The sequence below is a fragment of the Fulmarus glacialis genome, unplaced genomic scaffold (genome assembly GCF_000690835.1).
Source record: "Fulmarus glacialis isolate BGI_N327 unplaced genomic scaffold, ASM69083v1 scaffold28281, whole genome shotgun sequence".
NCBI lineage: Eukaryota > Metazoa > Chordata > Aves > Procellariiformes > Procellariidae > Fulmarus > Fulmarus glacialis.
In genome coordinates this window covers 1-27349 of record NW_009192581.1, presented here as the reverse complement: position 1 = coordinate 27349, position 27349 = coordinate 1, and the positions used below count along the sequence as shown (strand labels likewise).

At 47.1% G+C, this 27349-nt stretch overlaps 1 protein-coding gene across 1 annotated transcript; it reads left to right on the top strand.

Annotated features, from left to right (window-relative positions):
- Positions 1-663: 663 nt before the first annotated feature.
- Positions 664-27338, top strand: LOC104072402 (A disintegrin and metalloproteinase with thrombospondin motifs 9-like; the record flags this gene model as incomplete). The annotated part of the gene is made up of 12 exons (XM_009587138.1): positions 664-798; positions 864-1074; positions 1843-2007; positions 3192-3356; positions 4231-4350; positions 5813-5917; positions 6065-6232; positions 6428-6712; positions 7364-7525; positions 8131-8307; positions 21989-22156; positions 27270-27338. Coding segments are annotated over 12 exons (1930 nt in total), but the record flags the coding sequence as incomplete, so codon positions are not given.
- Between the last annotated feature and the right edge of the window lie 11 nt (positions 27339-27349).

Here is a 27349-nt window from a genome sequence, read left to right as displayed (position 1 = left end):
CTGATGTAAAACAGGGGTGTATCCCCTTGAGGGCCACCAGCACCAGCCCTTGTTGCCCATCCCGGGAAGGAGGCACCAGGGTGGGAGTCTGTCTGTCCAGAGGGAACACCCCACATCCCTGCTGACGCCTCTGGGGCTCGTGTGTCTTGGAGCAAGTCATTCGTTCGCACTTCGGAGAGCTGAAACTGTTTTGCAGGCGTCCTGCCGTGTGGAGTGCCTTGTCCCACCTTTCAAGCCTGTGCAGATCGTTTTCTGACGCTGTATTTTTCAGCTTTTAGTTTCTAGAGGCGGAGGTGGCACTCCTGCAGGGGAACGTGGGGCAGAAAGCCTTCAAAGCACTGCTCCTTGCTCGGCCACGGACTCCCCCCGCTGCCTTGCGTGGTCCCGCAGGGTCGCAGTGTGGCTTTGCTGCCCGTAAGAGGGACATGGTGACAGTTCCTTCCCCCAAGGAGCAATGCCAGGGTTAATTGCTTCGTATTTGTGGAAGCCACAGAGCTTTGGGAAGTACTGTAAAGAGCCAAAACTTCCAGTTCAAGAGCATATATTCCCTATGTATGTCGAACACCCCCGAGCACATTTCGATCCCTCCCCAAGGCAGGTGCCTTCGCGTGGGCTCGTGGGTTTTTGCCTCACCGGGGCTGACATTTGCTCTCCTCGGCTCAGGTGGCACGTCGCGAGGAAGAGCGAGTGCACGGCCCAGTGCGGGCTGGGGTACCGCACCCTGGAGATCTACTGCTCCAAGTACAGCAGGCTGGAGGGGAAGATAGAGAAGGTCGACGAGATCCCTCCCCAAGGCAGGTGCCTTCGCGTGGGCTCGTGGGTTTTTGCCTCACCGGGGCTGACATTTGCTCTCCTCGGCTCAGGTGGCACGTCGCGAGGAAGAGCGAGTGCACGGCCCAGTGCGGGCTGGGGTACCGCACCCTGGAGATCTACTGCTCCAAGTACAGCAGGCTGGAGGGGAAGATAGAGAAGGTCGACGACCGCTTCTGCAGCAGCCAGCCCAAGCCGAGCACGAGGGAGAAGTGCACTGGAGACTGTAACGTGGGAGGGTGGCGGTACTCGGCCTGGACCGAGGTAAGGGATGCTCAGCGGTACGGCAGACGCTGTCTTCTCCTCGCATGGGGCTGTCAGGCTGTTCAGGTTGCATACAGCATATAGAAGTTGGCCACAGTGATTCTGCTTCCATTGCTTTTTCTGGAGGACACTGTAGTCCAGATCAGCCTGGTACTCCTCGTTTTCCACTGCAATGAATTTACACTTTTAAGCATCCCAAGGTCTGTTTTCGTTAGGCTGAGCCCTGCTGGCTGTCTTCCCCCATCACAGCCAGCCCCGCTGGCAGGAGGCAGGAGGTTGTGTTACCATCAGTGGAGGACTTCTGAAACTTGTTTCCTTTACGCTTTTTAGCAGAATACTTTTCTATGGCCGAGAATATTCCTGAATGCAGACCTAGAACCGAGAGAATGACGAGCCCGGGGCTTTTCAGGGAGGGCATGGTGAAGGGAGGCAGGCTGGTTAGAGAGAATTAATCTCTCCTAAAATGAGAACAAGCAACAGCCATTTGGGAGGACTGAAAGGCAACACTTGTACAAGTAATAATGGGGTTATAACCCAAAATGAATTTGTGAAACTCATTGCCGCGAGATTTTATTAAGCTTAGCAAGATTGGATTTTTAAAGGAATATATAAAGTAACAGCCTGTTACTTAAAGTACAAATTGTTCTTCTGGAGGTTTTCTGCAGTCTCTTCACAGTCCTGACTGCAAGAGGGGGAGAAGGAAATAAATGAGCTCTCAGCCCGTAATAGAACGGCAGAAATTATTTACTCAGTGTCTCTCTTTCCCAGTGCTCCAAGAGCGGCGGGGGGGGGACGCGGCGGCGGCGAGCCATGTGCGTGAACACCTACAACGACGTCCTGGATGACAGCAAGTGCAGTCAGCAGGAGAAGCTGACGGTGCAGCGATGCAGCGACTTCTTGTGCCCCCAGTGGAAAACGGGCGACTGGTCCGAGGTAGGTGCTGGTCACCAGGGTGGGCTCGCTCTGCTGGTCCTCCACCCTGAGGGGCTGGTGCCTGCAAAGAGATATCTCTGTCCCTGCTCATCCCTCGTGTTTTGTCTGCGTGGCCTGCAAGTGCCGTGCCCCGGGCTGTGGTGGCACCGTGCCTCCTGCAGAAGGTCTGCCCAAGCCTGTGCACAGGGAGGCTTGAGGCAAGCAGCCAAGCCACTGCCGTGTCACCACTGGTCAAGTGGCCGATTTCCTCTCTGCAGAGCCACAGGGGGTTAATTCCTCTCCAAGCCTGCAGTAATTTCTCCCCAGTTTTTCCACGGTTCCTCTGCAGCTTTAGGAAGAAAAATACCTTCTGCCCTCATTTTCCCTTAGGATCGTCCTCACAAGGCCTGGCAGCTCTGGCTGTCGCTGTAGGGCAGGGTTTCACCCTACTAATACCTTGCTCAGCCCTCTCCCTGCTGTTTATTACTATTACCTCTTCCACTGCTGCTGGTGTCCTTCGCAATGCAACAAAACCGAATCTTTGATAGCCTTTTCCCTGCAGCAGGACCAGGGATGCTGGAGAACAGTTTTCAAAGGCTGCTCCTCACCTTTGTGGCCAAATAGCTCTTGCTTCTGTGAATCACATTCTTTTAGGAAATAATGAAAGCAATTAAATGGGAACAGGGATTGTTCTCTGAAAAATATCTGTCTTCTGGGTCGAGCTGCTGCCAGCCTGAGCCATGCTGGAGCAGTGGAAGAGGCGCTTACAGCCTGCAGGAGCCGAGACCCTTATTGCATACACTCAGAGTCGAGCAAGTTTTTCTGCAAGCCTTTGGCAGCCCGTTGTGCACAGCTAAAGCCCTATCAGGCAGTGCTGTGGCTTTGCCCTACATCTTACAGCTGCTGGAAGTAAAGAGCCTTCATGGTTCTTGCTTTGCCCGTGCTGAAGCGTCCCAGCCTGGCTGTGCTCTCCACACTCCAGCCTCTGCTCTGGACCACCTCCTGAGAGCAAAATCCCGTCTCCTTGCAAGACACTCGTGTGTTTTCCAGTGGACGTGGTCATTAGCTAAATAGCCGCCTCTCGGCACCAGTTTTTAATCAGTGATTTGCAGCGGGTCTCCAGGTTTCTTTTTCAGCGGCAGGGCGGGTGCTGAGCTGGCAGCGCATCCCCAGCACCGCCTGAGCTTGCGCTTTGCTCCTCGCAGTGCCTGGTCACCTGTGGAAAAGGGCATAAACACCGCCAGATCTGGTGCCAGTTTGGAGAAGATCGATTAAACGACAGGTTTTGCGATCCCGAAACGAAGCCGGAGTCAGTGCAGACGTGCCAGCAGCAAGAGTGTGCTTCGTGGCAAGTGGGGCCGTGGGGCCAGGTACCGCAGAGCTGCCGCGGGGCTCCGGGCCGGTGGGACCTGGGTGCTGGTGGCCGAGCCTGGGCGCTCCCCTTTCATCCAAATTCAGCGGCGTAACTGTGTTAATTGATTTGCACGCCAAAGCAGCTCTCTGTTTGCTTGGGTTCAGTGGATGGGCAGCAATAACAGTACCTGCCCTTTGTGCTAAATTTAGTCTGCGTCATATTAAATTGGCGGTGATTTTCAAAAAAGGGGTTTCCAAGTTTACACTCCTAAATCCCTATTTAAGCACGTAAATATACAGCCTAATTTTCACAGAAAAGCTGTTCCCATTGCATAGCTTTTGTTGCTTTTAATATTTTCCAGTTTCTGGGTTGGTGAGGGTTTTTTTCTGTTAAAATACAAGTTACTTATTTCTCCCGGCGTGTTCTGGCATCTCCTTTTCCAGAAAGCTGTTAGCTCTTGACTTAAAAAAAAAAAAAAAGCAACAAACCCAGACCAGTTGTCCCAGTCAGACTTATTTCCCATCAGCAAAATTATTCATTAGCCGCCTGTGCTACCATGGGGCTGAACAACCACTTTTAAAGGAGGATATGATGCAGGTTCTACCAGACTATGATTTACTGTGTGCAGCAAAGTATATCATTTAAACACTCGCACTTTCATTCCCGAGGAAGCAAGTGAAGCGTGCGAGGCTCTGGTGGGCACAGTGAATTAAAACTTTGACCTAATTTAAAGCTAAAATGCATGAAGTGGAGAGAAACCAGAAGGGAAGCTGGGTTTTATTTTTGCTGCTCATGCTGTGTGCCTAAACACAGGCTGGGCTGATTAATACTTCCTAACCGAAGCAGCTACTCAGACCCAACACTTCTTTCTCCCGTCTCTCCTCTCCCAGTGCACCATGACCTGTGGCCAAGGCTACCAGATGAGAGCGGTGAAGTGTGTCGTGGGCACCTACGTGTCAGTGGTGGATGATAATGAGTGCAATGCTGCAACCAGGCCAACAGACACCCAGGTAAATCCTGCTGTCCCGTCCCCGTCTTTTGCCACCGTGCGTACGGAGGCATCCAGGCTGCAGCTTCAGGGGATGTCTTGCTGCAGCAAAGGCTCTGCCCATGCGGAGCAGTGTCTTGGTCCTCTAAGAGCTCGTGAGCTGAAGAAGCAGCAGTAGATAAATATGGAAGACAACCAGAGAGTAGAAGGGTACGCTTCCTTTGGCTTGCACGGGGTCTGGGATGCCTGGCTGCAGTCAGGGCTCACTTGGCTGCAGGACCGTTGCTGTGTGGTACAAGTGACGATTAGGGGCCACCATTTCTTGTCTGCTGCACGTGACAATATAGTGTATGTGCCAGCTACAGTTCCAGATGCGTCCCCCCTGGCTGGATAAACTGAGAAATGTTGCACACCCTTTGCAAATTTGCTGAAGAGGCTTTCCATGCTGTGTTCACTGGTACTTGGAAGCAACCGTGTAAATTCCCTTTTCAAGCAGAGGATGTGTCCGTGGTGTCTGAAGGAGTTGAATAAAGCAGAACGTTACCGTCTGTCATCTAGGGAAGTGGTAGTGCCGATGCCCTACCCAGCTTCAGTCCCGCATGACTTCACAGAGTTTAACTAAGGCCACAACATTTAGGAAAGGGCTGTTTTTCCCATGTATGGAGACCAATTGCACTATAGTCAAGGGGTAACAAACCCGCTTGTCATCAGCCATCACTTCGCACGCACATCTCCAGTGTAAGTAAAATCACAGCAATGCGGAAATCGTTTATGCCATTTGTCAAGAGCCGCTCTCTCCCTTGCAGTGACGATCAGTATTAATTTCCTTTTTGGCTATGACTACTTGTAGGCTCATGGAGTAAAGTCATGGTTATTCATCATTCCTGTCGCCAGACCTCCCAGGAGGTCCAGACAGGACCAGAACCCTCCTGTTAGGCACCGTGCCAAGGCTGAGCAGAATGACATGCCCGTCCCCAAAACCTTGCATGCTTAGTGTGTGGTGAAGATCAGCACATGGATATAGGTGGTCTGGTGGGCTGCAGGGAATCAAAGGGCTGCAATCAGCTCAGCAGCGTAACCTTTATTAAGTGGGCTGCAGGTCTCGCGCTGAAGGAAGGGAGCTTTGAAGGGAGATAAAGTTGCTGCTTTGCAGATGTGTGTTCATACCAGAACTCTCTTAATGAACTTTCATCTTTTGCCTCAAAAACATCTGGTTTTAATGCATGGAGATGGCACATGGTTATAGGGATCCCTATTGTAGAGTTCCTAATAAGTCAGAAGTCCACCAAGGTTCTGCATATGAAGCCCTTGGGGTATTGATACCAAATTTTGCTGATTCAAAGCCTGCCAACACACAAGCATGCAGGTCACAGATTTTCAAGACATTGTGTGTGGTTGATAATTACATTAAAGAGGAAGTAGTTTAACTGAAACGTCTGCAAATTCTTTGTTTCCCTCTTTTCCCTCGTGTATTTCATGTACAGGACTGTGAAATAGCAGCATGTCCTCCCCATCCAAATAGTCCCGAAGCCAAGAGATCCATATCGGGCATTCACAGGACACAGTGGAGATTTGGATCCTGGACACCGGTAAGCGTGTATTGTAATACTTTCAGGATTATTTTACAGTAGGCAGTGTGTTATTTTTAAGTGCATTTGACTGACTTTTTGTTCCAAAGCCCTTGTAATATACGTATCAGGAAACTTTCTAGTGGAGTGCTTGTTGCTCTTCCCTAGTGCTCCGCAACGTGCGGGAAGGGTACCCGGATGAGATACGTCAGCTGTCGAGATGACCAGGGCTCGGTGGCCGACGAGTCAGCTTGTTTCCACCTCCCGAAGCCGTCAGCCACGGAAATGTGCACCGTGACGCCGTGCGGGCAGTGGAAGGCCTTGGAGTGGAGCTCTGTAAGCATCACGCTGTCTCTTGCAGGAGAGCCTTATAGACCTCGTTGCTGGAAACGAGTTTCATTAATCTGTCACGCTTGCCCTTTTATAACTGGGGAGATTAAGGTTTTCTGCTGTTCGTTATTTGCAATAGCTGTCTGCCTGGTTTTCAAAGCTGGAAATGTGACTGTGTCTCCTTTTCCCACTGTAATGCAGTGCTCGGTGACTTGTGGTCAAGGTAAGGCAACGCGACAAGTGATCTGCATCAATTACAGTGACCAGCTGGTGGATAGGAGTGAGTGCGATCCAGACGACCTCCCTGCCACCGAGCAAGACTGCTCCATGTCTCCCTGTCATCCAAACAGCCATGACTACGGCAGGCCCATCCACCCTTTCCTCTATCCGGATCATCGCCTGAAACTGCACCCCGGAGGCAGCCCGAACCGAAACCGTGCAGATATTCCGGGAGGCAATCAGTGGAGGATTGGCCCCTGGGGTGCTGTAAGTGCCCTGATTTTCTTATTTCTGCCTGGTTTTTTGTTTTGTTTTTTTTTTGTTCCCCCCTGGGCTAATCCAGGCTTTTCTTAACATCACCGCGTAGGGAAAAGAGGGACCCTTTTCCCCTCTTTCTGCTGTCTGCTCACACGAACAAGTGCAAGCATCACTTCTCAGCCTCTCACACCTCGTATCTTCAAGGCTCTCCAGGCAGAAAGCTGACGGCATCATTTTCCATGAGGCAAAGGCCAACCTCTGCTTCTGAGCCATCTCCCGGGACATTTACAGCTGTGCAGAGCTGTTGCCAAAGCACAGCGAAGCCATGATGCCAGCTCCTCTCACCCCAGCCAGTTTGCAACGCTTTATCACAGAAGTCCCTAAAGAGAATTAAGCACAAATGGGATGTCAAACACTGCATTAAAGGCAGTGGGGATTACTCACCTGCTTAAAACTAGGCTCATGTTTATTTTCTTTGCTTACTCAGCACCTAAGTCATTGCACTGCTATTAGTAATAGCTGGGTTTTGAAGTTAATAATGCCTGTTAGCTGTATTAAATTTCTAGCTGCTCATTCCCACGGTGCAAGGCACTGGGAAGGAGCTGGGAATGCAGAATTTTTCCTGGACTCAATGAAGCCGTGGGCAATTGTGTCTTCCAGTGCTCTAGCACGTGTGCGGGGGGGTTCCAGCGGCGGGTCGTGGTATGCCAGGATGAAAACGGATACACCGCAAATAACTGCGATGAGAAAAGCAAACCCATGGAGCAGAGATCGTGCGAATCTGGCCCCTGTCCTCAGTGGGCTTATGGCAACTGGGGCGAGGTGAGTGCACCGTTCGTCCTGGGCTCCCTGCGCAGGGGAAGGCTTTCATTAGCGGGTGGCTGAAAAATGGGAGAAGAAGGGGATATTGCGGTGACATTTATTAGAAAGATGGGAGCACAAAAGGCAGCCTCTGATAAATGAGTGAACCCTAGCAACTGCTTGGTGGTGTTTTTCTTTCCATTTCTCATGGGAAAATTTTCTTCCCCGGCAAAAGCAAATTCTACAAAAATTGAGGGTTTTTTTTTCTTTTTTTTTTCTTTTTAAGAGAAGTCTAGTTTAACTGAAGGCCTTTTTTCTTAATAAAAACACTGCTCCCTTCTGAAAATTCATCTGAGATGAGCAATTAGAGACGTTAACCTCCAGTATCACGCTGGGTCTGGCAGTATCATTGTGGAGCAGCACAAACAGCTTTAGGAAGAGAGAAGCTGAAGCGGCTGATGCCCCGTCTGAAGCTCATGCAGCGTTTGGGGGGGATTTGGCCGGAGTGGGTTGGTTGGGAACAGAATCAACAGTTGGGTCTTGAGAGGTGCTAGTGCTTCGAGCGACCGGTCGGCAGTATTTTTGCTGCCCAGGCAGTGATTGCTCTGTCCTCTGCTGACTTCCAGTGCACGAAGCCATGCGGGGCAGGGACAAGAACACGGCTGGTGGTGTGCCAGCGCCCTAATGGAGAAAGGTTTACGGATCTGAGCTGTGAAATCCTTGACAAGCCACCGGACAGAGAGCAGTGCAATGTGCAGGACTGTCCTAGAGATGCTGCCTGGAGCGCTGGTCCTTGGAGCTCGGTACGACCATAAACTCTTTCTCTTTGTGAACAGTTTTGTGGATATCCCGTAACAACAGATTTAATTTGCTTCAAACCAAGGTGCTAATGCTTCGTGTCTTAAAACTGCACTTAAAGAGGATTATTGACAGTATATTCAGAATAACACCTGTTCAGGAAGGGCTTACATTAGGGGAGCTCGAGTCCTTTAATTTAAAAGGCACTTTCTGCTAAGTAGCCACCTATGTCCATTTTATTACACTCTGCAAGCGCTGTGCATTGTGAGTCTGGTTCTGACTGAGTTCTTTGCATATGGATTTAAACCTGGCATTTAAGCAGCACATTTCCATTGAAGTGAAATTGTTCTGATATTTAATGGTAATACCGCACTGTGCACCTACTGGTTTACCAGTCGCGTGTTCTCTGCCGAAAGCAAGATGACAGGGGAAAATGTGTACTAAATTGCATCAACTCCCAAGCATGTACAAATATGTATAGATGTGTGTGCGTGTCCCTACCTGCTCCCACACACAGCTATATAGAAACGCGTGAGCGTTCACACCCGTGTTCTATTTCTTTTCCCGTGTATATATAATACGAGTGTGATGTACTGTGCAAAGGCACCTGTAAGCTATTCTCATGCATCTCTCTGGTTCTGGAGAGTTATGGTCTGGCCTGATCTCCAGCTGCTCCTCTAGATACCATTAAGTCAGCAAGGGATCAGCAAGGTGGTGGAAGGCTTAAAACCCTGGGAGTTTTCTAATAACAAAACAGCGTTTGGAGCAGAGTTGCCTTACACTGCTCCTTTGCCGCGGGAGGAGTCTGCTACAGAGATGCTCTTGCGATGGCAGAGCAGCCCTGAGCCAGGGGGCTGGGATGCTATTTTGGATCCCACGGCTTTGAAATTCTCCCTGCCCAGAGCAGCACCTTCTGCTCGGCGCGGAGCCCCGGTGCGCAGCACGGGGCTGAGCCCTGCGCCAAGGCGAGTGCCGCCTGGGCCGCTTCGGGCATGCTGGAATCCACGGACCTGCTGGTTTTGGAGTGGCCTTCAAACAAATGTCGACCTTTATTGTGTATTTTGTTGTAAAAGCATTTGAAGAAGATTTTAAAAAAAAAAAAAAATTAATCTGACTCAAAAGCACTTTATAGGAAAAGAAAAAAAGAGGCCTGTTTGTAATGTATTGGACTTCCTTAATTGTCATGGTTTGAAAAGTCATCTTGCTAAAACGTAACCGCACTCTTGTTTCTGCGGGTGCTTTCAGTAACGCAGATGCCTTCCGTAACGCTCCTCAGTGTTTTTACCATACCTCAGTGAGTTATGCAATAGCCATAAAACTGCTGAACTGGTGTTTATACGGTGCTTCACCAGTACAAGGGACAGCGATACGAAATATTTCATTTGAGGTGCTAATGTATCACTTGCACGCTGATGTAGTTGGTGCTAAAAATGAGCGAGGTGAGCTAAGCAGAGCTAGCAACCCCTGCGGTGGCTTCCCCGCAGAGTTACCGGCTGGGAGTTGCTGCCAACCTGTGTTACCTGTGCTGGACCATTTGCAAGAACCAAAGGTGTGGACAGAGTTGCGTTGCATTTTGGTGTCGCTCAGCGTTCAGCCTCTTCACAGCTGTTCAGGAGCAGGCTCCAGGGCTGCGTCTGCTCCTCCGTCTTGGAAATGCGGGGTGCGGTCCTGGATTTTGGTTTGGGGTTGGGTTTTTTCACCCGGGAAAAATTCCCTTGACTCTACTAAGTTGTGTTAACCTTGGTGGGTTGTCCTTGCTCGGTCTCCTGGGAGCGTGTGGGACGGCGGGCAAACAGGCAAGAGGGCAGGGGCATCCTGTCCTGCCTGCGGCATCTCCCCCCGCCTCCCCAGGCGAAGGGGCTGCGGAGCTCAGCCCCAGTCGTTGCCACAAAATGACTTGATTTTTCAGGTCTTGCTACCGAGGTGTCATTTGGCTCTGACGTAGGGGACCCCAGAGCTGTTTGAAGACTGAATTGTATCTATGGGGTCAACAGGGCTTCGTGTCCCTCCTGCAAAATACTCCCCATATATGTCTACCTCGTGCTACTACTGTAGGTAGTAACGTCCAAATTTTTTTTCTTTAGTGTGGTATCACCTGGATTTGCTTTAGCTCTGTCGTCGGTTGCAAACATCATTCTGTAGCTGTACATACTTCATCTGTTGGGATGGAGTGTCACTACCATATTTTTTTTGGTCACTTTTGAAACAAGAGTATAGTATTAGCTGAAACTTTTCAGCAGTATGGATTTATGTATTTATGTAAAAGTGTATTTATTTTTCCAATATTGTTATTTAATTTTATATAAATATTGCATACATTTACGATGTTTAATGTTAATGTTGAACAGTGAAAATTAAAGACAAGTAGAATGTAATCATAAATGAATTTGTATAATGATTTCTTGAGTCTTTTGCTAAATTAAGCAGTTTTGGTAACTTTTACTAAATTTTCTGAAATGGTACTGCAATGTCCCATCTTTTGACTTGCTTTTCTTTTACTTGCTTTGTTCTCCAACAGAAACTGTGATTCTCAATAATTAAAAAAACACAGTTAAATGTCTGAATTATGAAGTTGGGATAACTAATTTCTTGCAAGCCTCTGATTGGCTTAGCTTCACTCAAGTTTCAGTGAAATTAGTACTATAAAATACACACAAATTAAAGCAGAGAGAGTCTGAAGAGTCCAACCCTCAGTCCTCAGGCAAAATTCCACTGGGATTTTAGACAGTAAACAAGTGATTTTATCTGACTGGTTAAATCCAGTTTTTAAAGAGATAATTAAATGAATAAACAGATTCTGTATGTAAACGATAATTCTATAACAGGAGACTGGTGAGATGCCTTGTCATTATAATGTAAGTTCAAAGAGGACTACGAGGAGGTGACACTTTATTTCCTTGCTTATTTAAGAACATGTATTTAAACACCGCAGAATTGTATGCCATGTGATAGACCTGACCTTTTTATTAAAATAACGCTTTAGAAAACATGCAGAGACTGTCACCAGGATACAGAGAGTGTTTTTTCTCCTCTGAATGCCTTATGGTATGAACGCAGATCTCCATACATGCTCTTGAATACTGAGAGGAAATCTCGCCATGTTCTCTGGAACGAGGGAGATGCTCACGGAGAATATTATCCATCGCTTCGCTTAAAACCCGGGGCTGAACCCACTTCTCTTGGAGCAGATCTGCTCCTTGCAATAATCTCCATGAAATTTTGGTGCTGTAGAGTTTACCATAATATACAGCTGTATCCTGATACAATTTATGAATAATGCTGAATTCACTTGTCATGGGCTTCTCATTCTTTCCGAGTTAGGAAACGGGCACAGATAAGGTAAAACAATTATATCTCACAGCACCCTGTCCTGGTTCAGTCGGGTGAGTCATCTGGACTTCACTGCAGTGGGATAGTAATCATTTGAATTTGACTTCTGGAAAATCGGTTGGTGGGTGGGTTTTAGGGCTTGATTTCCCCCCCCCTTCCCCCCCCAAGACTTTTGTAATTTTTAAAAGAATCTTCTTTGTCAGGTACTTATTGCTCTTGGGTATCAAAAGTTCTAGCTGCTAATGCAATGCTTGTGTACCTGCAAAACAGCGGTGTGTGCTTCCCAGCTGTTTATCGAACAGGCAGAAATGCTGGTATCTTAGTCTTTGAGAGCCTTTTGATCTAACAATGAAGAATTGGAAGCTTCGCGTAAAATAAGTAGAATATTATCTGGCTAAGCTCCAAACTTTGTTACTGTCGGTGTGAATTGAGGTTTGGGTTAGGACAACGATGCCGTATCCCCTTAGCCGGAGGTGGAAGCTGCTGGCAGTGATGGCTTTGCAGGGCTCTTCGGCTGTGCACAGGGATGCAGGTAGCGGGGAAGGGGCTCCGGACTCGGTGGGAAGCGGGAGGACTGCCTGGCCAACATCCTTGTCAGGGAGCTGGTGCTCAGGAATTTTAATCTTAAAATTGGTGTTAATGGAAAGTTCAGGTTATTTGTATTTAATTCTGTCAAAGTCCCCAACGTGTTGTTTACGAAATGCCCTCCTCATGAAGCTGGCTGAAAATAGGCTGTTCAACAGCAATATTCTCCATGTTGTTGTTCTGATAATATTCTTAGCAGGCAGGATGTCAGCTCTTGCTAAGGCAGAAGTGATAACCCGGGGCAGATTTGGTTGCAAGTGTATATAACTCTGCTGTTCTCTTCCTCTCTTCTGCAGAAAATGAATTTGCTGTGACAGTAGCATTACTGAGCTGCTGTATGATTCTTTACACGTGTTTTTGCAATAACAAAGCCACCCTTGAAAATGAAGTGATAGGCACGCTGAACTCTCCAGTCACTCAGTGATTCACGTTGCTTTTTCTGTCCTTCATTCATACGATGTTCATTCAGGCTCTGAGACTCCGACAGCAAGTCTGTATTTCTCTGTAGTGCCAGGTATTATCAGAAAACTAATAAAAACAATCCTACCCCGAGAGCCTGGGGGGAAGGACAAATGCTGCCGCAGCAGAGGAAGGCTGCAGTATGGTCCCAGCAGCCGTAACCCAGGCAGAGGGATGCACTGGGTGGCTTGCATGCCTTTAGAAAAACAGATAGAAATAGATGCCTTAGTGAAGATTGAATAAAGCTGATCCAGACCAAAAGGAGAACTTGGTAGCCTATGGCTATCCCCAGCCATCTGTCTGAAGCTGTCTCTGTCTCGGAGCTGTTTACTGTACGCTTAGGCTGGCCCACCAAGGCTGTTGCCCCTCTTGGGTTCCTGGCTGTCTCCCCTCTAGGATCACCCAGACCGACTGACTCCAGGGACTGCCCGTTTGGTGAGCTGATGAAAGGCAAGAAGTTGTCTGCTTTGGTTCCCCGGTCAGAAAAAGACCTTTGACAGTGCAGATCTCTTTGCTCTTGTTTAAAAAAGCAAACCAGACCCGTTTGCTGTGTGTCCTCTACTCCCTGCTGTGTGTCACCCATCCAGAGCATCCCACTGCCAGTGCCCAGCTTCAGCCACCCTCCAAAACTGCACATCCCTGGCTGATAGCTGGGATGGGCACAGCCGTCTTACCATCCACCTATTCACTGTCTCGTGCCCTTCTTGGAGCTCATCCCAGAGGGTAAATGCAGTTGAGATTTTGGTTGTAGAGTTTCAGCCCATTGCTTCTCCGCGGTAGCAATGATGGATGCTTCTGTGGCTCTTTCCTCGGCTCGATGCCCACCATCCCTGCTGAGACTCAGAGCCACAGCTGGTGGCTCTAAGCCAATGACAGGTGGGTGAAGCCAGCGGTGCCCAGTTGCCTGGCAGAGGAACATCACTTTATTCCTCTCTTGCTACTCTAAAATCTCCAATTTTTATTTTCCTTTCCATTCTTGTTGTTTGCCTATTATCACCGGACATCTTTCATTGGCACTTCTGTTTCTCCTTAAATAAGGAGAACTATATAGGTATACTTTTGCTATCGGTTCTGCTGTCTCCTGTTTGCTAGTGTTGATGGTCCATGAGCAGGAAAACAACCGTCGAAGCCCATCTGCTACACTGCAGGTGAGGGACCACCCTGCGGCACCGTGTGCTTAACACTGTGCCTGCACTTAAGTGCTTTGCTGGCTCAGCTCCTCGCAGGAGGGATTTCCTGCAACTTCGTGCTCAGCTGTTGCAATCCACGCTCCTCCCTTGCAGGCACCCGTTAGTCTTTGCACCCATTGCGATCTGACCTGGTGGTTAAGTCTTTTAGTCTGATGGAGAAGTAAAAGCAGTGTCCCCTCTAACCTCCCTTAATCCAATGACCGAACGCTGGGGAAGTGCCAGGGTAATGAGCTGCAGAGAATGGCCAGTCTCGTCTGCTCTCCTGCCACTGCCAGGACAGACGCAAGCCGGACCAGGGGTTGGACTCAGGAAGGTTATTTTCTTGTATCTTGAAACTTTTCTCTTTTCCCCCGCCCCGAGATGTTGCAGCCTTTCCCAAGTTCCTCAGTACATTCTCCCAGTCAGAGCAGGTAACTCCATTAGCATTCACTGATGTTTCTTACCATGTACAGCCCAACCCATGTTTCTGTACTAACCTACTGTAAAATACTTGCCTTTCTCCTCCCAAAGAAGTACGGCGGCTGTTTGGCTGCGTTTGGTGTGCCTTCACGGTTGCCTTTTTGCACCTCCCCTTACAGGTTTTCTCAATGAGATGGGCATGTTCTAGGCTGCGCACAGCTGGCCTGAACTTGAACAAGAAGTGGTGGGACGGCTGTTGGGCGATGACTGGCTTCAGTCTTGGTTGGCCCCTCCATGGCTGCTGGCTTCGTAAAGTCTGCAGACCTCCTATACGCGCACATACGCGCATGCTCACACACAGAGGAGAAATAAAGCAGTAAATAGAAGGGCAATTGCTGGGAACATTTGTCTCCCAAAGCACTGGCTTTGAGTGCGGTAATTGAAACGTGTTAGACTGCAGGAGACACGTTGGAGCAGTAACATGCTTTCGAGGATGAGCTGTGAAGTTCAGCATCTTCAAGCAGACCCCTGAGCGAGGCGCTGGGAGATCTGCGTGTGTTTTTTGCCCACGTTCCACATTCACACTGTGTACCCCGAACTGCAATAATTGCTGTTGCTCAGATCCTAGGGATTGCACCATTTAGAAACAAGGATGCGTGGATGATGAGGGACACTAAGCACAAAGACATTTACTGTGTTTCTAACTTTCCTGGTGACTGATTTGTGCAGTCATTAAGGCAAAACGATGTACTCAACCTTGTTCCAAAGGCACTTAATGCTCTAGTCATGTTTTAATTTTTACTCGCTCACAGGGAAGGCGAGTGAGCAAGCAGCATGGATGAAAATCTGTCTGATGCCCGAGCCCGTATGCAGGCTGGCAAACAGTATTTGATCCCTAGTGCATTAAGCCGAGATTTTTCTGTATAAAACCGAGGAGCAAGAAGCCGCCCAGCGCTCCTGCAAACCCCTGGTGTGACACACACCTGTGCAATAGGGCTGACGTTCCTTGGAGAGCTCTCTACTTTGTGTTTCACTCCATCCAACACGGAGGAATCCTATTCTTGAATGGGACTTCTAAATGGCATTATAATACAGCTGTTCACTAAAAATATGAAGTGTCAGTTAGCCTAGGCTGCTTGCTGCTTCAATTGCTACTTTCTTAGAAGTGCCACAGCATGGAAAATAGGCTTCATCAGTGCCTTCCACATCCCATTATACCAGCGTCCTTGGGTAGCTCACACAACTCCTCCTAATTTGAGGAAATGCTATCTAACGCCTCCTTCCCTGGGGAGACCTGCAGTGGCTATTTGGGGGCTTTTGCTTGTTTGTTGTTCAAGTGATACAGCGTGGAGCAGGGCAGGGATGCAGCTTTTAAGGCAGCTTTGTGTGTTGACAGCCCTGCTGATTTCTGCACCTGGGGAAGCCTTTGTAGGGGATGTAACAACAGGGCGGGGGAAAGAGGGGGAGAAGGTGCTGCTTCCTAGGTGGACACCATAGAAGAGGAGATGCGTGGCTTCTCCTCCTGCTGCAGTTAGCTGCTTTTCTCATGTGTATCCTGTGAGGTTTCCCAGCTCAGGGAAATTATTGTATTGACTTCGGTGTGCAGAGCCTTAAATCTTGCAGGAGTTAAAGAGCCCAAGAGCATCCTTTCCTGTGGGGCAGTCTGTGCTGCTGGAGGAACAGGCTCCAAACGCACCAGTGTCTTCTTTCTGCTGCAGCAACACATCAAGTTGTATCCTTCTCTTTGAGAAGTTCCCCCTTCCCCCCCCTTTCTTTTCTTTTTTTTTTTTAACCTGTTATGAGACATCATCCCAGGTCCCTGGCCAGTCTCTGCAGCTTGGTTTGGCAGCACGAAGGTGAAGGTTTAGTGGATCGTTTTATTTCTCCCTTTTGCAAACAATCACTTGGGAAACTCTATGCCGCTGCTGCAGAGCTGAGAGCAGAGCAGCCGGAGGACGGAGACCCCGCGTGCGCTGCCCCGAGAGCCAGCATGGGTGTTCCCTCTCGCCCGTGCCCGGGGTGAGGAGCGCTCCTCGGGGACACTGGGGCACAGCCTGCTCTTCTGCATGCCGAGGGCTCCTTGGGACGTTTCCATAGGGGTTCTGGGCAATGCTCACAGACATACTTCGACCATACACTTTAAAATCCCTAATGTTCATTCTTTTTTTTCAATCTGCCCATTTCTCTGGGAAGTCAGTACGGATTAAGCATTTCTAAAGCCTTTCCCAAACTGCAGTGCAATGCTTTGGTTTGTTTTGCTCGGGTCTCTGGTCCAGTTGCCCTCCCTTGAGTGTAGAGACCACTCTTCCCTTTTAAATGTACAAAAATCAGATGTATTTTCTGGCCTCTTACCAGCTAAAATCACCATGACCACGCGCTCTCTGCAGCTGTGTGTGTTCAGGTATGGCTCCTTTTTACAGTTTTGCAGGAAAGGAAAGCCCGGCTGGGTGAATCCTGCCCCGTGCGCCGCATTCCCACCCTGCAGGGATGGTCTTAGTGTGCCGATGCAGCCGGGCGGGAGACCATGCTAAAGATGGAAGGAACAAGGTTTTAAAGCAGCTAGGAACAAATATTTCCTAACCACCTCCTGAAGTGCTACGGCCACTGGAGAACCCACAGCATGGACCTGCACCCTTGTTTTAAGCCCGTTGCTTGTCTCACTGAATCCAATTACCTGCTAAAATACCTTGCTGTTGTGAAGCTAATTAAGTTGGTCTGGATGCCACAGAGCCTCTGTTGCTGGATAACACACAAAGGCTCAGGCATTTTAAGACTTCTAGTAAAGGTTCAGCTGGCGAGAAATGATCCAGGCTTTCCTTGGTGGTGTGTCTTCTGATGTCCTTCGTGCTCGAGAGACTTCAGAGGTACAGATGTCATACGGCTGTGATTTCAGCACCTGATAGCAATGGCATGAGTTATAGTAAGAGCTGATGTCGACTAATAGGATGCTGAAATGTAACTGTGAGGGTGCATGGTTGGGCTCTGCTCGTAGTTGGAGAAGTTTGCTGACATCCAGGAGCACAGCCCCTCACGGAAAGGGGGTGTAAAGCGTTGTAGGGCTCTGTCGTTTTTCTGTTTTATTTCATCTGGCACATATTTCAGCTCAGATTGTTGGAAAGGGTGAACGAGGGCTTACTTACAAGCGCTTACTTTCCATATAATCCTTAATGTGTGGAAATCTAAACCTACAAGGATTGATTTTAATTTCCTCCAAAAAGTTGCTCCTGGCAGAATCTGATAAAGCTGTTTTTAGGCTAATTCTTCCCAGCCCCCAGCCCTGCCCTTGGTGAGCTATCGGAGCATACCTATCTTTGGGAATTCATTTGGTGATCACCGCAGCTTGCATTCATTATCTCAAATACCTCCCAAATCACCGGCTGATGCACGGGGGGCCTGGAAAAGTGGTCTGACAGCATTTTCTGAAACTTTTCACTTTTGGGGGAGAATGTCCCCAGGTTCTTGCCGGTGGTTTGCTTTTTTGCCCCGTGTTGAGCTTGCCCATTCGGTGCAGAAGATTAAGGAGAAGCAGGGCCGCTCCATAGCTCTGCTGCCTCTTTCTTTTCCCCAAGATTTGCTCGTTTGTGCCCAGGGTTGTTGAGTCCTTTTGGTGCCAGACCTGGCTGCCAGCCCTCAGCCTGGCAGCGGCACAGCCGCAGCACAAGCTCACCGTGCAGAAGAGCAGGTCACGGTCTCCTGCAGGAGGGTCAGAACCCGGGCCCAATCAGCCAGGAATTTTATACAAATTTTTAAGAGCTTTTGGGTTTTCTTTCCTGCTACCAGCCCGGTGAATGAGGTAGCAGTCATCCTATGTTCGAGAGGTCTTAATGAACAAGATGTACCCTCATCTTCCAAAATATCAGAACAGGAAAGGTAGCAAGGGTTAGTTTAAAGCGATTTGCACGTACTTGGTAAAATAGAATAATCTTTGTTGTTCCTGAACTCTGAAACAAAAAACGAATTTCTGTGGAAACAAAAACACAGGCTTGCCGCTGCGCTGGAGCAGAGCGATGCATTGCAGGAGAGATTTAGCATCGTGTTCTGACCTTTCTGGAAACAGTTGATATGGAAATATTTTTGTCATATTTATTTAAACTTTTTTCTTGCATTTATTTAAACGCGGCAGTATATTTATTTGAAAAAATCAGCAGCATGCCAATCCCCAGTTCTTGGCATGTTAACAAAACTAATCATGCAATAAACATAATACCCTTAAATCTGTGCTCAAATGCTTTGATCCTAATGCTCTTAGGAAAGTCCTTTTGTTCTTATTCTCCCTGTAAAGCACCAGGTGTGACTGCGGTGGTTTAGGAGATAATAAAGATAATAACAAGAGGAAGGTTTACTAGAGTCTTTAGTGTAATGGCTATAACTGATTTTTGAAATAGTACTTCTCTACTATTTTATGTGCCACAATCATCTTGGGTTTTTTAAGAAACAACACAACGTGTTGTTTTCGCAGCATCCTCCACGCCTGGCTATCCTCCCAGGTTCACCCAGGGGTGCCTCTACCACAGGCTGGAAATAGCGTTTCAGAGACAGGTTTTCAAGCACTTGAGGGGAGGCAGAGGCGGGTTGACCATGGGCATGCCCCAGTGCATGTGATTCTTGACTTTAGGAAGCTGGTGAGTGGAAAAAGTCAATACAATACCTTGGCTACACCTTCAGGGCTGGATCCAGAAGCGATCAAAACCTGTAGAAGTCTTTTGGTTGAGTTCAAAGAGCCTTGGATGAGGCTGTTATTCCACAGAAAGCCACCCGTCCATCCCTAGTACTTTGAGGTATTTTCTATGGGAGGTGGGGGATAGGAAAGAAATCAAGAAAAAGAAAGAAGAATATGAAAGGAGTGGCTTTCTCTGTGCTTTTCAAATGTTTTAAAGAAGGCAAGGTCAAAGCTTACCTTATGATGGCACTGGTATTGATAGATACCATAAGCGGGCGGCAGCGTTTGCAGCAATGAAGAGTTCCGCTAATGAAATGCAAAGTTTCTCCAGGGTCCAAAATAAATGCTGAGGCTGATGGCAGTAGCTAGGTGTATTGCTTTCCTAAGTCACGTGGCGTTGAGATGAAGCCCACTATTAAATTATTTTCTGCATGTGGCTCACATATGCTTAAAACCTACGTGCCAAATAGAAGTTGGAAATACCTGAGCTGAATTAGAAGGCAGTTATGAAGTAGACTCTTTGCAAAGGAATTTTCAGTCTCTGATACTTGGTTACATTAGATTATTCAAACTCTCTTTTCTGTCAGTGCAAATGAGATCATAACTCACATGTGCATGAAAGCAAATGATCTAAAAATGCACAGCTGCCTAACTTTGATTTATATTAAAGACAGACATAGAAATCATTAATTCCAGTGTCTTGGGAATTACATTTAAGTAATAACAAAATTAGGCAAATTATTCCTCAGCCTCTGAGTGCACCAAGGTATGCATGCAGTCTTGTTGTTTGACGGTGAGATAAATGTCAGGATCAGGCTCCACGCCAAAGTTAAGCAATTTGTAGAAGGGGGATAACAATTTTGGAAATGACTAGCACCATGTTATTTGTGAGATCAAGTATTTATCAACCAACTTCAGGTCCCCAGAAACGTCCTCGCGTTGTTGCACAACGTGGTTATTCTTCCTTTAGAATAAGTAGCAGATCCAATGTACTTTTTTAAATTAGAGAAAGATGCGCTTGGCTGTACCGGCTCGGGATGTGGGGCAAGAGAGAGTCCTGGTCAAGTGTTTGAATTTACTCTCTAGCTTTGGCTGTCGCAGTAAAGTGGCATCAACCTGCACGGAGAGGAGCTTACTGGGGAGCACCTGAATTTTTGCTGAAGTGTCAGTGCTGGCATTTAGTCCAAAGATAGTAAATGGATGAAAGTATTAGAAGTTTATAACTGGGTTTGGTAGGATTTGACATTTCCTTCTTGCTGCTGACATTCATTGCCTGGGGAGAGATGTAGAAAGAATGAAAAAATGAACTTCTGATGAAATTTGAAGGCTTATAAAAATAGGATAACGTTAACTCAATCTTCTTTCTGTTGATACTAAAGAAAGAATGTGAAGTTTATGAATATGGGTAACTCGTGAAAGTCTTATTTTAGGACAAGGGACAGCATTTCCTCTGTTTCTCAGCACGAGGTTGAATGTTGCTCTTTGGGGTTTTTGGCCTATCTTTTGGCCGGGCTTCCCGCCTCTGCAGAGGAGCATCATTATCGGCCCTTAAACCCTATTGACGGCAAGGGACGGCAGCTACCTTTTATCGAGCTGTAATAGTCTTGCAGCAGGAAAACAACCTTTTTCAGAACACTGCTTATGCAAGCTTTTAAGCAGCAACATCTGATCTTATGAGTTACATCCATTTCTCTCCACGTTGGTCTGAACTTTTCCATTTCGGAGCAAGTTACTGCTCTCTCGCTGGTTCTTTGTGTACCTCTTAACACAATAGCGGCTGATTGAGTTGGAAGTAGTGCTGCAATTTAAAATAATCACAACTGTCAATGCATATGCCAATTTTTCTATTCTAATGGAACTTCCAGAGGTGCTACGTATATACATTGTAGTTTTTTAGGTTCCGAATATATTCATAGACTGGGAAGAGCTTGGGCTGTAATTTATTTCTTAGGAAGTATACTGATGGAGTGGCTCCAAAACAAAGGAAGAAGCCTCATCTCTGAAAAAAAAAGCAGAACATTTTATATTGAGAGCTGGTTGAAACAGTGTGTTTGTGCTCAAGGATTAAACCAGGATGCTTGTGACGTAGCATGGAATGACTTGCATAACATGTAATGAAGAAATTGAAGCTGAGTCTCTGGGTGCATCATGCTGAGTAAGAGGCTTGTTCTACACGAAACTGTCATATTAAATTCTTGTCGTGATTCCAGACCCCTTTGATTCCTAAATCTTTTGGAGGAGACTAATCTGAAATCAAAGTGAAGTTGCTTGGGGTTTGCATGCCAGAAGTGGTCACATTTGAAAAAGTTCAGTGAACCTGCAGAGGGAGGTTGAAATTAGTTGCTTCACTACAAAGTTTACAGCTAACATACCTGCTGATTTGCTTTTTGCTTTGATTCTTTGGGCTCTGCCTTCTTGCCACCTTCTGAGTTGTTTTCAAAAAGCATAAATCTTAAGGATGAGTATGTCCTGGTTTCAGTCTGTTTATTAAAAAAAAAAAAAAAAAGTAAATCAGTCTATACTGGTAAAACAAACATGAGCTTTAATACCAAGGACATGGAAAGACTGCATTTTTCTCTTCTGCCTTGTCCTTTGTGCAGTTATTTCCCTCTGTGAAGGTGTATATCGCGCTTTACTCTCCTGATTTACCAACATTTGACCTCCCTTTGTGCCAAGGTAAATGGAAATGGTTCCTTTCAATTTTTCTAAGTAGATACTGAGGGCTCCTGCCTTGATCCCTGTAAGATGACTCTGCTCCTTTGAAACCGCTGGAGCAATGCCAGGAATCCAGCCTGTTATCCCTGCTGAATGTCAGCTGCTTTCTCTATTTTGGTGTTGGCATTTTGGGGGGCTTTGACCAAGAATATCGTGCAATATTAAGTGCAAATGAGAGCATTTCCAGCGGTTAAATTCTGCCCTTCCGTATCCCTGTAGGCTGCCAGGGACCTGGGGATGTGCTTTGTGGTCCAGTTAAAAGAAAATGCCCTGGGTGGCCACGGCCCATGTCTAACCGTGTAGACGGCCCTGCGTGAAAGCTGATCTGTTGTTACTTTATATTTACAGTGTTCTGTCTCCTGTGGAAGGGGCCAAAAGCACCGCAATGTGTACTGTTTGTCAAAGGAAGGGAGGCATGTAGAAGAAGATTATTGCAAGCACCTTGCTAAGCCCAATGTGCAAAAGAAATGCAGAGGGGGCAGATGTCCGAAGTGGAAAGCAGGAGATTGGGGACAGGTGAGACCTTTTGCACCCTTTGATATTGTTCCTCCATCCAGTTGGTTAGAAGCTGTTTTTCCCATCACTTCTGTCGTCTTGAATTTTTCAAGGGTAAAAGTTTTGGGCCAGATCCTCAGGTGGAGTAAAACAGTGTAGCTTCATGGATAGCAGTGGAGCAGCACTGATTTGTACCAGCTGAAAACATGGCAACTTGCTTTTAGTATCTAACTGAAAGCAAATTCCTGTGTACATAATATTAAAGAGAATCTACTATTTATTCATGTTTTTAATATCTTTATTATTTAACTATGTCACATCCCAAGCAAATTCTTCCTTAGTTTTGAGAAATCTGAAATTAATTTTATTATCAGCTTCCTGGGAAAGCCTAAAGAACAATCTGAGCTGTTGATTAAAAATGCTTTTCACTACCTTTTGTTTCTTAACAAGCTCATCAGTGAATTCTGCTTCATTAACAAGTCAGACACTGATGCATAGAGTAGAGGCTGCTGGAAATGTGAAAGTGCTTGGAGTTATTAAGCATCTTGTTTGCTGAAAGCATAGCTTGAATCCTTCTTTTCCTGAAAATAATGTCTTTGTCATCACCTTGAATCTGCTGCATCACATTTTATCTCTGAACCTTGCTTTTCCCTCTACCTCATTAGTGTGCTAATCAGCAGAATTATTGAAAATCCCAGGCTAAATGAACTGTTACTTGTAAAACATCATGTTCTCTTGCGGTCTGTCTTCCAAATTAAGGTACAAAACACCAATTCTCACTGTATGCGAGTTCCCTGAAAGATAAACCATTAACATCGTTACAGGCACCCATACCAATGTTAGGACTAGGACGGCATACTCTTGTTTAATGTCAACTATTAAAAAAGACAATAAACCCATTGATGTTCTATGATCGTTTTCAGACTTGTATATTTTTTTTAATGCTCACCTTTGCATTTATAGGATGGCAGTATTTGCCGTTATGTGTGTAAAGGGCTAAGTGTGCATTCACCGTGGAGGTTCAGTTACTGAGGTCTGGGTCCTTTACCCAAGGTACGGCTGGGAGCCCCCAGGTAGCCCTGCGTAGTGCACAGTACTGCTCCCATACTGAAAATTAAGTCAATATTGTTACCTTTATTACCTGCAGGACTTAAACCTCTGTTTTATACAGGGAGCTAGACTGAAAAGAAACGTGAGGCTATTAGAGAGTCTTGTCATATCCCATTTGCACCTTATTTAAAGTGACTGCTCCTGAAAGCAATTTTTTACAGCTAATAATTGTAAACATAATAATGCAATGGTCTGTCGATTGCGTTAAAATACGCTAATGTTAATTGATAAAAGTAAGCCTTTTAAAATTCCCAACATTCCACCGCATGAACGGAGTTCATTTTATGCAAGTGGAGAAAGAAACCCAAGTTAATAGGAGGATGAGGTGATTTATGGCCTGAGGTAATCTCTTGTGACTAGGCAATTAAGGAATATTTGTATGCTAATGATAAGACTAAGAATAGGCAGCGCATTTCCAGCTTGCGGGGCAGTTCCTCAGCCCAGGTCCCTGATGCTGTGTGTGCCCAGCCAGCCGGCATCTTGCTTGGGGAAAAAAATAAAGGGGTAGAAACACCCATTCTGCAATATCAAACTGGGCTTTTTAAAGCCACATGAAATGCTCTGACATGGCTTCCTCGCGTCCTGATCCTCACTCGTGCTGGCAGCATTTCTTCGCCTGCGACAGATGAAAAGCGGGGCTGTCAGAAGTTCAGAGCACCGCCGTGGCCATCCCTGCCACGGGTGTGCAGGGCTTGCACGGCTTTGCAAAAGATTTAATGCCTCGGAGCCAAGGTGGATTTGGGTGCTGAACTTCTCATTAAGACTATGAAACAGGCAGGGGTTTGGCACTCTGAATACCCAGTAGGTCAGGATCTAAATGGGCACGAAAACGTCGTGTCACCTTCCCCATCACCGGCGCCACTGTTGAAAATAGGGAGCCGTGATCAGTTTGCACTTGGATACTATCAAAAAAGCTTTCTGAAGGTCTAATTGCCTCCGAAAGATAATCCCGAAGCTGAGCTGCTGTGAGCTGGGTGCCTTTTGTCCTGGGTAAACCAGCAAAAGTCTGCGTGAGAAATAAGGCAAGGTTTTCCCATAAAAGTGCATCCTCTTTGTCGCCATATATGCACAGGACCTGTTGCATGTGCTTTTAGGTTTTTTTTCCTTTTCCTTTAGGGAAAAGGAATGGTTAAAAAAATCAGGATTAAAAAATACAGGAATGGTTTAAAAATTAATCCCAGCCGGTTGAGCCAAGTGCTCCACTCCCAAGTTTTTTTCTCTCTGGATGTTTTGTATTCAGAGGCTGGGTAATTCTTTTCTAGATTGTTATGAATCCACTTTCCTGCAGCAAAGCATTTTTAATGCATCTGTAATAATCAGAAGGAAAGAAAAAAGGCTTTTTCTCCAAGTTTTAGATGTGCTTGTGTCTGCACTGAAATGTCAGATTTAATGTGTTTCCATCTCCTAAGCAGTATCAATTATGGCCATTTACATTTCACTTAGCAAAAATACCAATATTTATTCTGCTGTCTGGTATTTTCATATTTCAGCTACAGGCTGAAATTCAGCCTTGTCTTAAAAACACAGGTAGAGCATCAGGTAGAGCTTCCCCATGCTGGCACTCGGCAGTTTGGTGATTGACTTTCTTAGCGGAGAAAGGAGCACTCCTGGGAAAACATATAGACTCCATAGAAAGGACAAACAGGCTGTCTGGCTTGTGGCATCCCATAGGGGAATATGTAAGTACAGCACAAGTTGGCTGCCCCCAAACAGCATATCTTCTGGCAGCGTCAGCCGGCTCTATTTCCCCAAGGTAGACACAGGTTGGCTGACCAGTATTCTGCATTAAAATAGCTAGGATGAAAATGGTGTTAAAACTCACCTTTTCTTGCCTCTGTTAGAGAGCATAATGGTGTTATTTTGAAGCCAGCCATACATCCAGCCCGAGCCACAGCAATACTGAGGCTGCAGTAGGCAGCAGGAGGAGGCACCCCGCAGAAGGGGATGCCTCGATCCGCTGGGAAACTCCCGTGGCCCCGACTCACCAATTTTCGCCCAAGCCGGGCGCAGCCGTTGCCCCCTCCTCAGCAGGGCTCCGTGCTCCGGCAGCAGCAATACCCTGGGGTGGCCGGGTCAGCCCCACCGCAGCCCTCCTGTGGGCCCCTGTAGCTTCATCTTCTCCGGCCGGGACCACACTGGTATTTCTGTCTCCGGTGCTGTGGCTGGATGGTATCTGGTGCACCAAGTGCACTTAGGAAGCCTGTTCAGCGAGGGAGAGCCTCCCCTGCATACACTCTTGTAATTAGCCCAAGGAAAAGCTCTTCGCTTGCTTGCTCGCTTGCAGGAGGGGAGTTCAAATCTCTTCCAAAGGCCGATCTGGGACACGGCAGCCCTGGCCTGGGGTCCTCGGGGGCTTGCTCCCCCGCTGTGAGTCCTCCCACCGATTCAGTCAGGGTGCAGCATTTATCCTCATGGGCTTACATGGGGGCAAAGATTCACCCCCCAAGCGTGCAATGAAATGAGTCTGAAGCTTTGCCCAGGGCCCTGCTTTGCCCGGCACGGCCAGGGACCAGCCTCCTCCCCCCCAGACCCGCTCTGCCCGGGTGTCACATGCAGCACAGCCCCCGGTGACAGAGCCACGGCGTGACTTGCTCTCCCTTATCATAACATACCCGGGCATATGCTTTTTAGGTGGGCGATAAATGCAAATCTAAAGGCGTTTTAGAGCATGGTATGGATCCCGGTGTATGTGTTTCTTCAAGTTTGTAGCCATTATTCAGTTTAACTGTCCCCTATGGAATGTGTAGGACAAACAGCGCTGTTAATCACAGGGAGGCAGTGCAGCATATGGGAAGCATTTGCATCACCAGTGACAGAAATCTCACTCCTACTTTCAAAAGTTACACAAAAAAACTCCCACCCTCTTACAAATATCTGAAGCCAGGCGAATATTCACAGTCAGCTTTTCTTTGGTCCTCTTGGCTTTATGGGACGTTCGGATAGTAAAGCAAATGGAGCATTATGGAGGAATACTCTGCAGAAGAGAGAATTGCTTTCCCGTTAGGCGCCGCTTAATTCCCTGCTTTAAGAAGGCTCGCTTTTATGGTATTGCAATAACGGGCTGTAAACTTGTTTTCTTAGTTCCTAATGTAGTAATAAGGTTGCTTATATTAGTTGTTAATTCAGCAAATGGTTAATCGTAATAGCTGTGTTTTAAACGCATACCTTTGATTTTTACACGCTTTCTTCTATAAATGCAAATTCTTTTTATTCCAAATCTATATCATATACTTTAAGATCTAGCCCGAAAGAACCCATACCAGTGAGAAGTTAAGTACTGCTAAATGTCTTACAATGTGCAGTCACAACAACAAGAAACGTTGCATAAAGGAAAAAACAAGCTGTTAAAAGCATTGAAGTGTAGATAATAATTTGACGATGTCTGAGAAACAGAGAAATTCAGGCTTTTCTTGCTCTGCTTAGGAGTGGGGAGAAATGTGCCCGCAGTGTAACGAAGGAAATGTGAAATGCAGTTAATTTAAAAAAAGACACTTATTTTCACAAACTAACAGTATTCCCTGGCTTGTGTGCATGTGCATGTTTCGTTGCATGCTGAAAGAAATCCCAGCTGTATCATACCTTTACCTCTCTATTACTCCAGACTTTCTTCTGTATGATCTGAGTTTGCGTTTCATTAAAGTCCACTCCAGTGACACTTGTGGCATTTGATACATTTTGAACTATTACTTTTTTGAGCTGAGTGCCCGAGAAGTAATACGCAGAGCCTTGCGATAGTTTAGCAATGCCGCTATCTCCAGAGGTTTTTGCAATAGAAATCCTGTCCGGGAAATCCTGACCCCACTGAAGCCAACGGCAAAAATTCCCGCTGGCTTCAGCGGAGCTGTCTGCTCTGCCCTTGCAAAATTTTCCCCTTGTGCAATGAAGAGCCTCACCTGGAAGTTTAAACGCCGGTGTTGGAGCATTGCTGTCGCTGCCGTTGAGCACAGAGCAGAGGGCGAACCCCGGGAACTTACCGTGACGGCTGCGACGGGGACCACCGCTCACCTTTTGTCCCTTCCTCCAGTGCTCGGTGTCCTGCGGCCGGGGCGTCCAGCGGCGCGCCGTGCACTGCCAGAGCGGCACCCCGAAGGCGGCCGAGGAGGG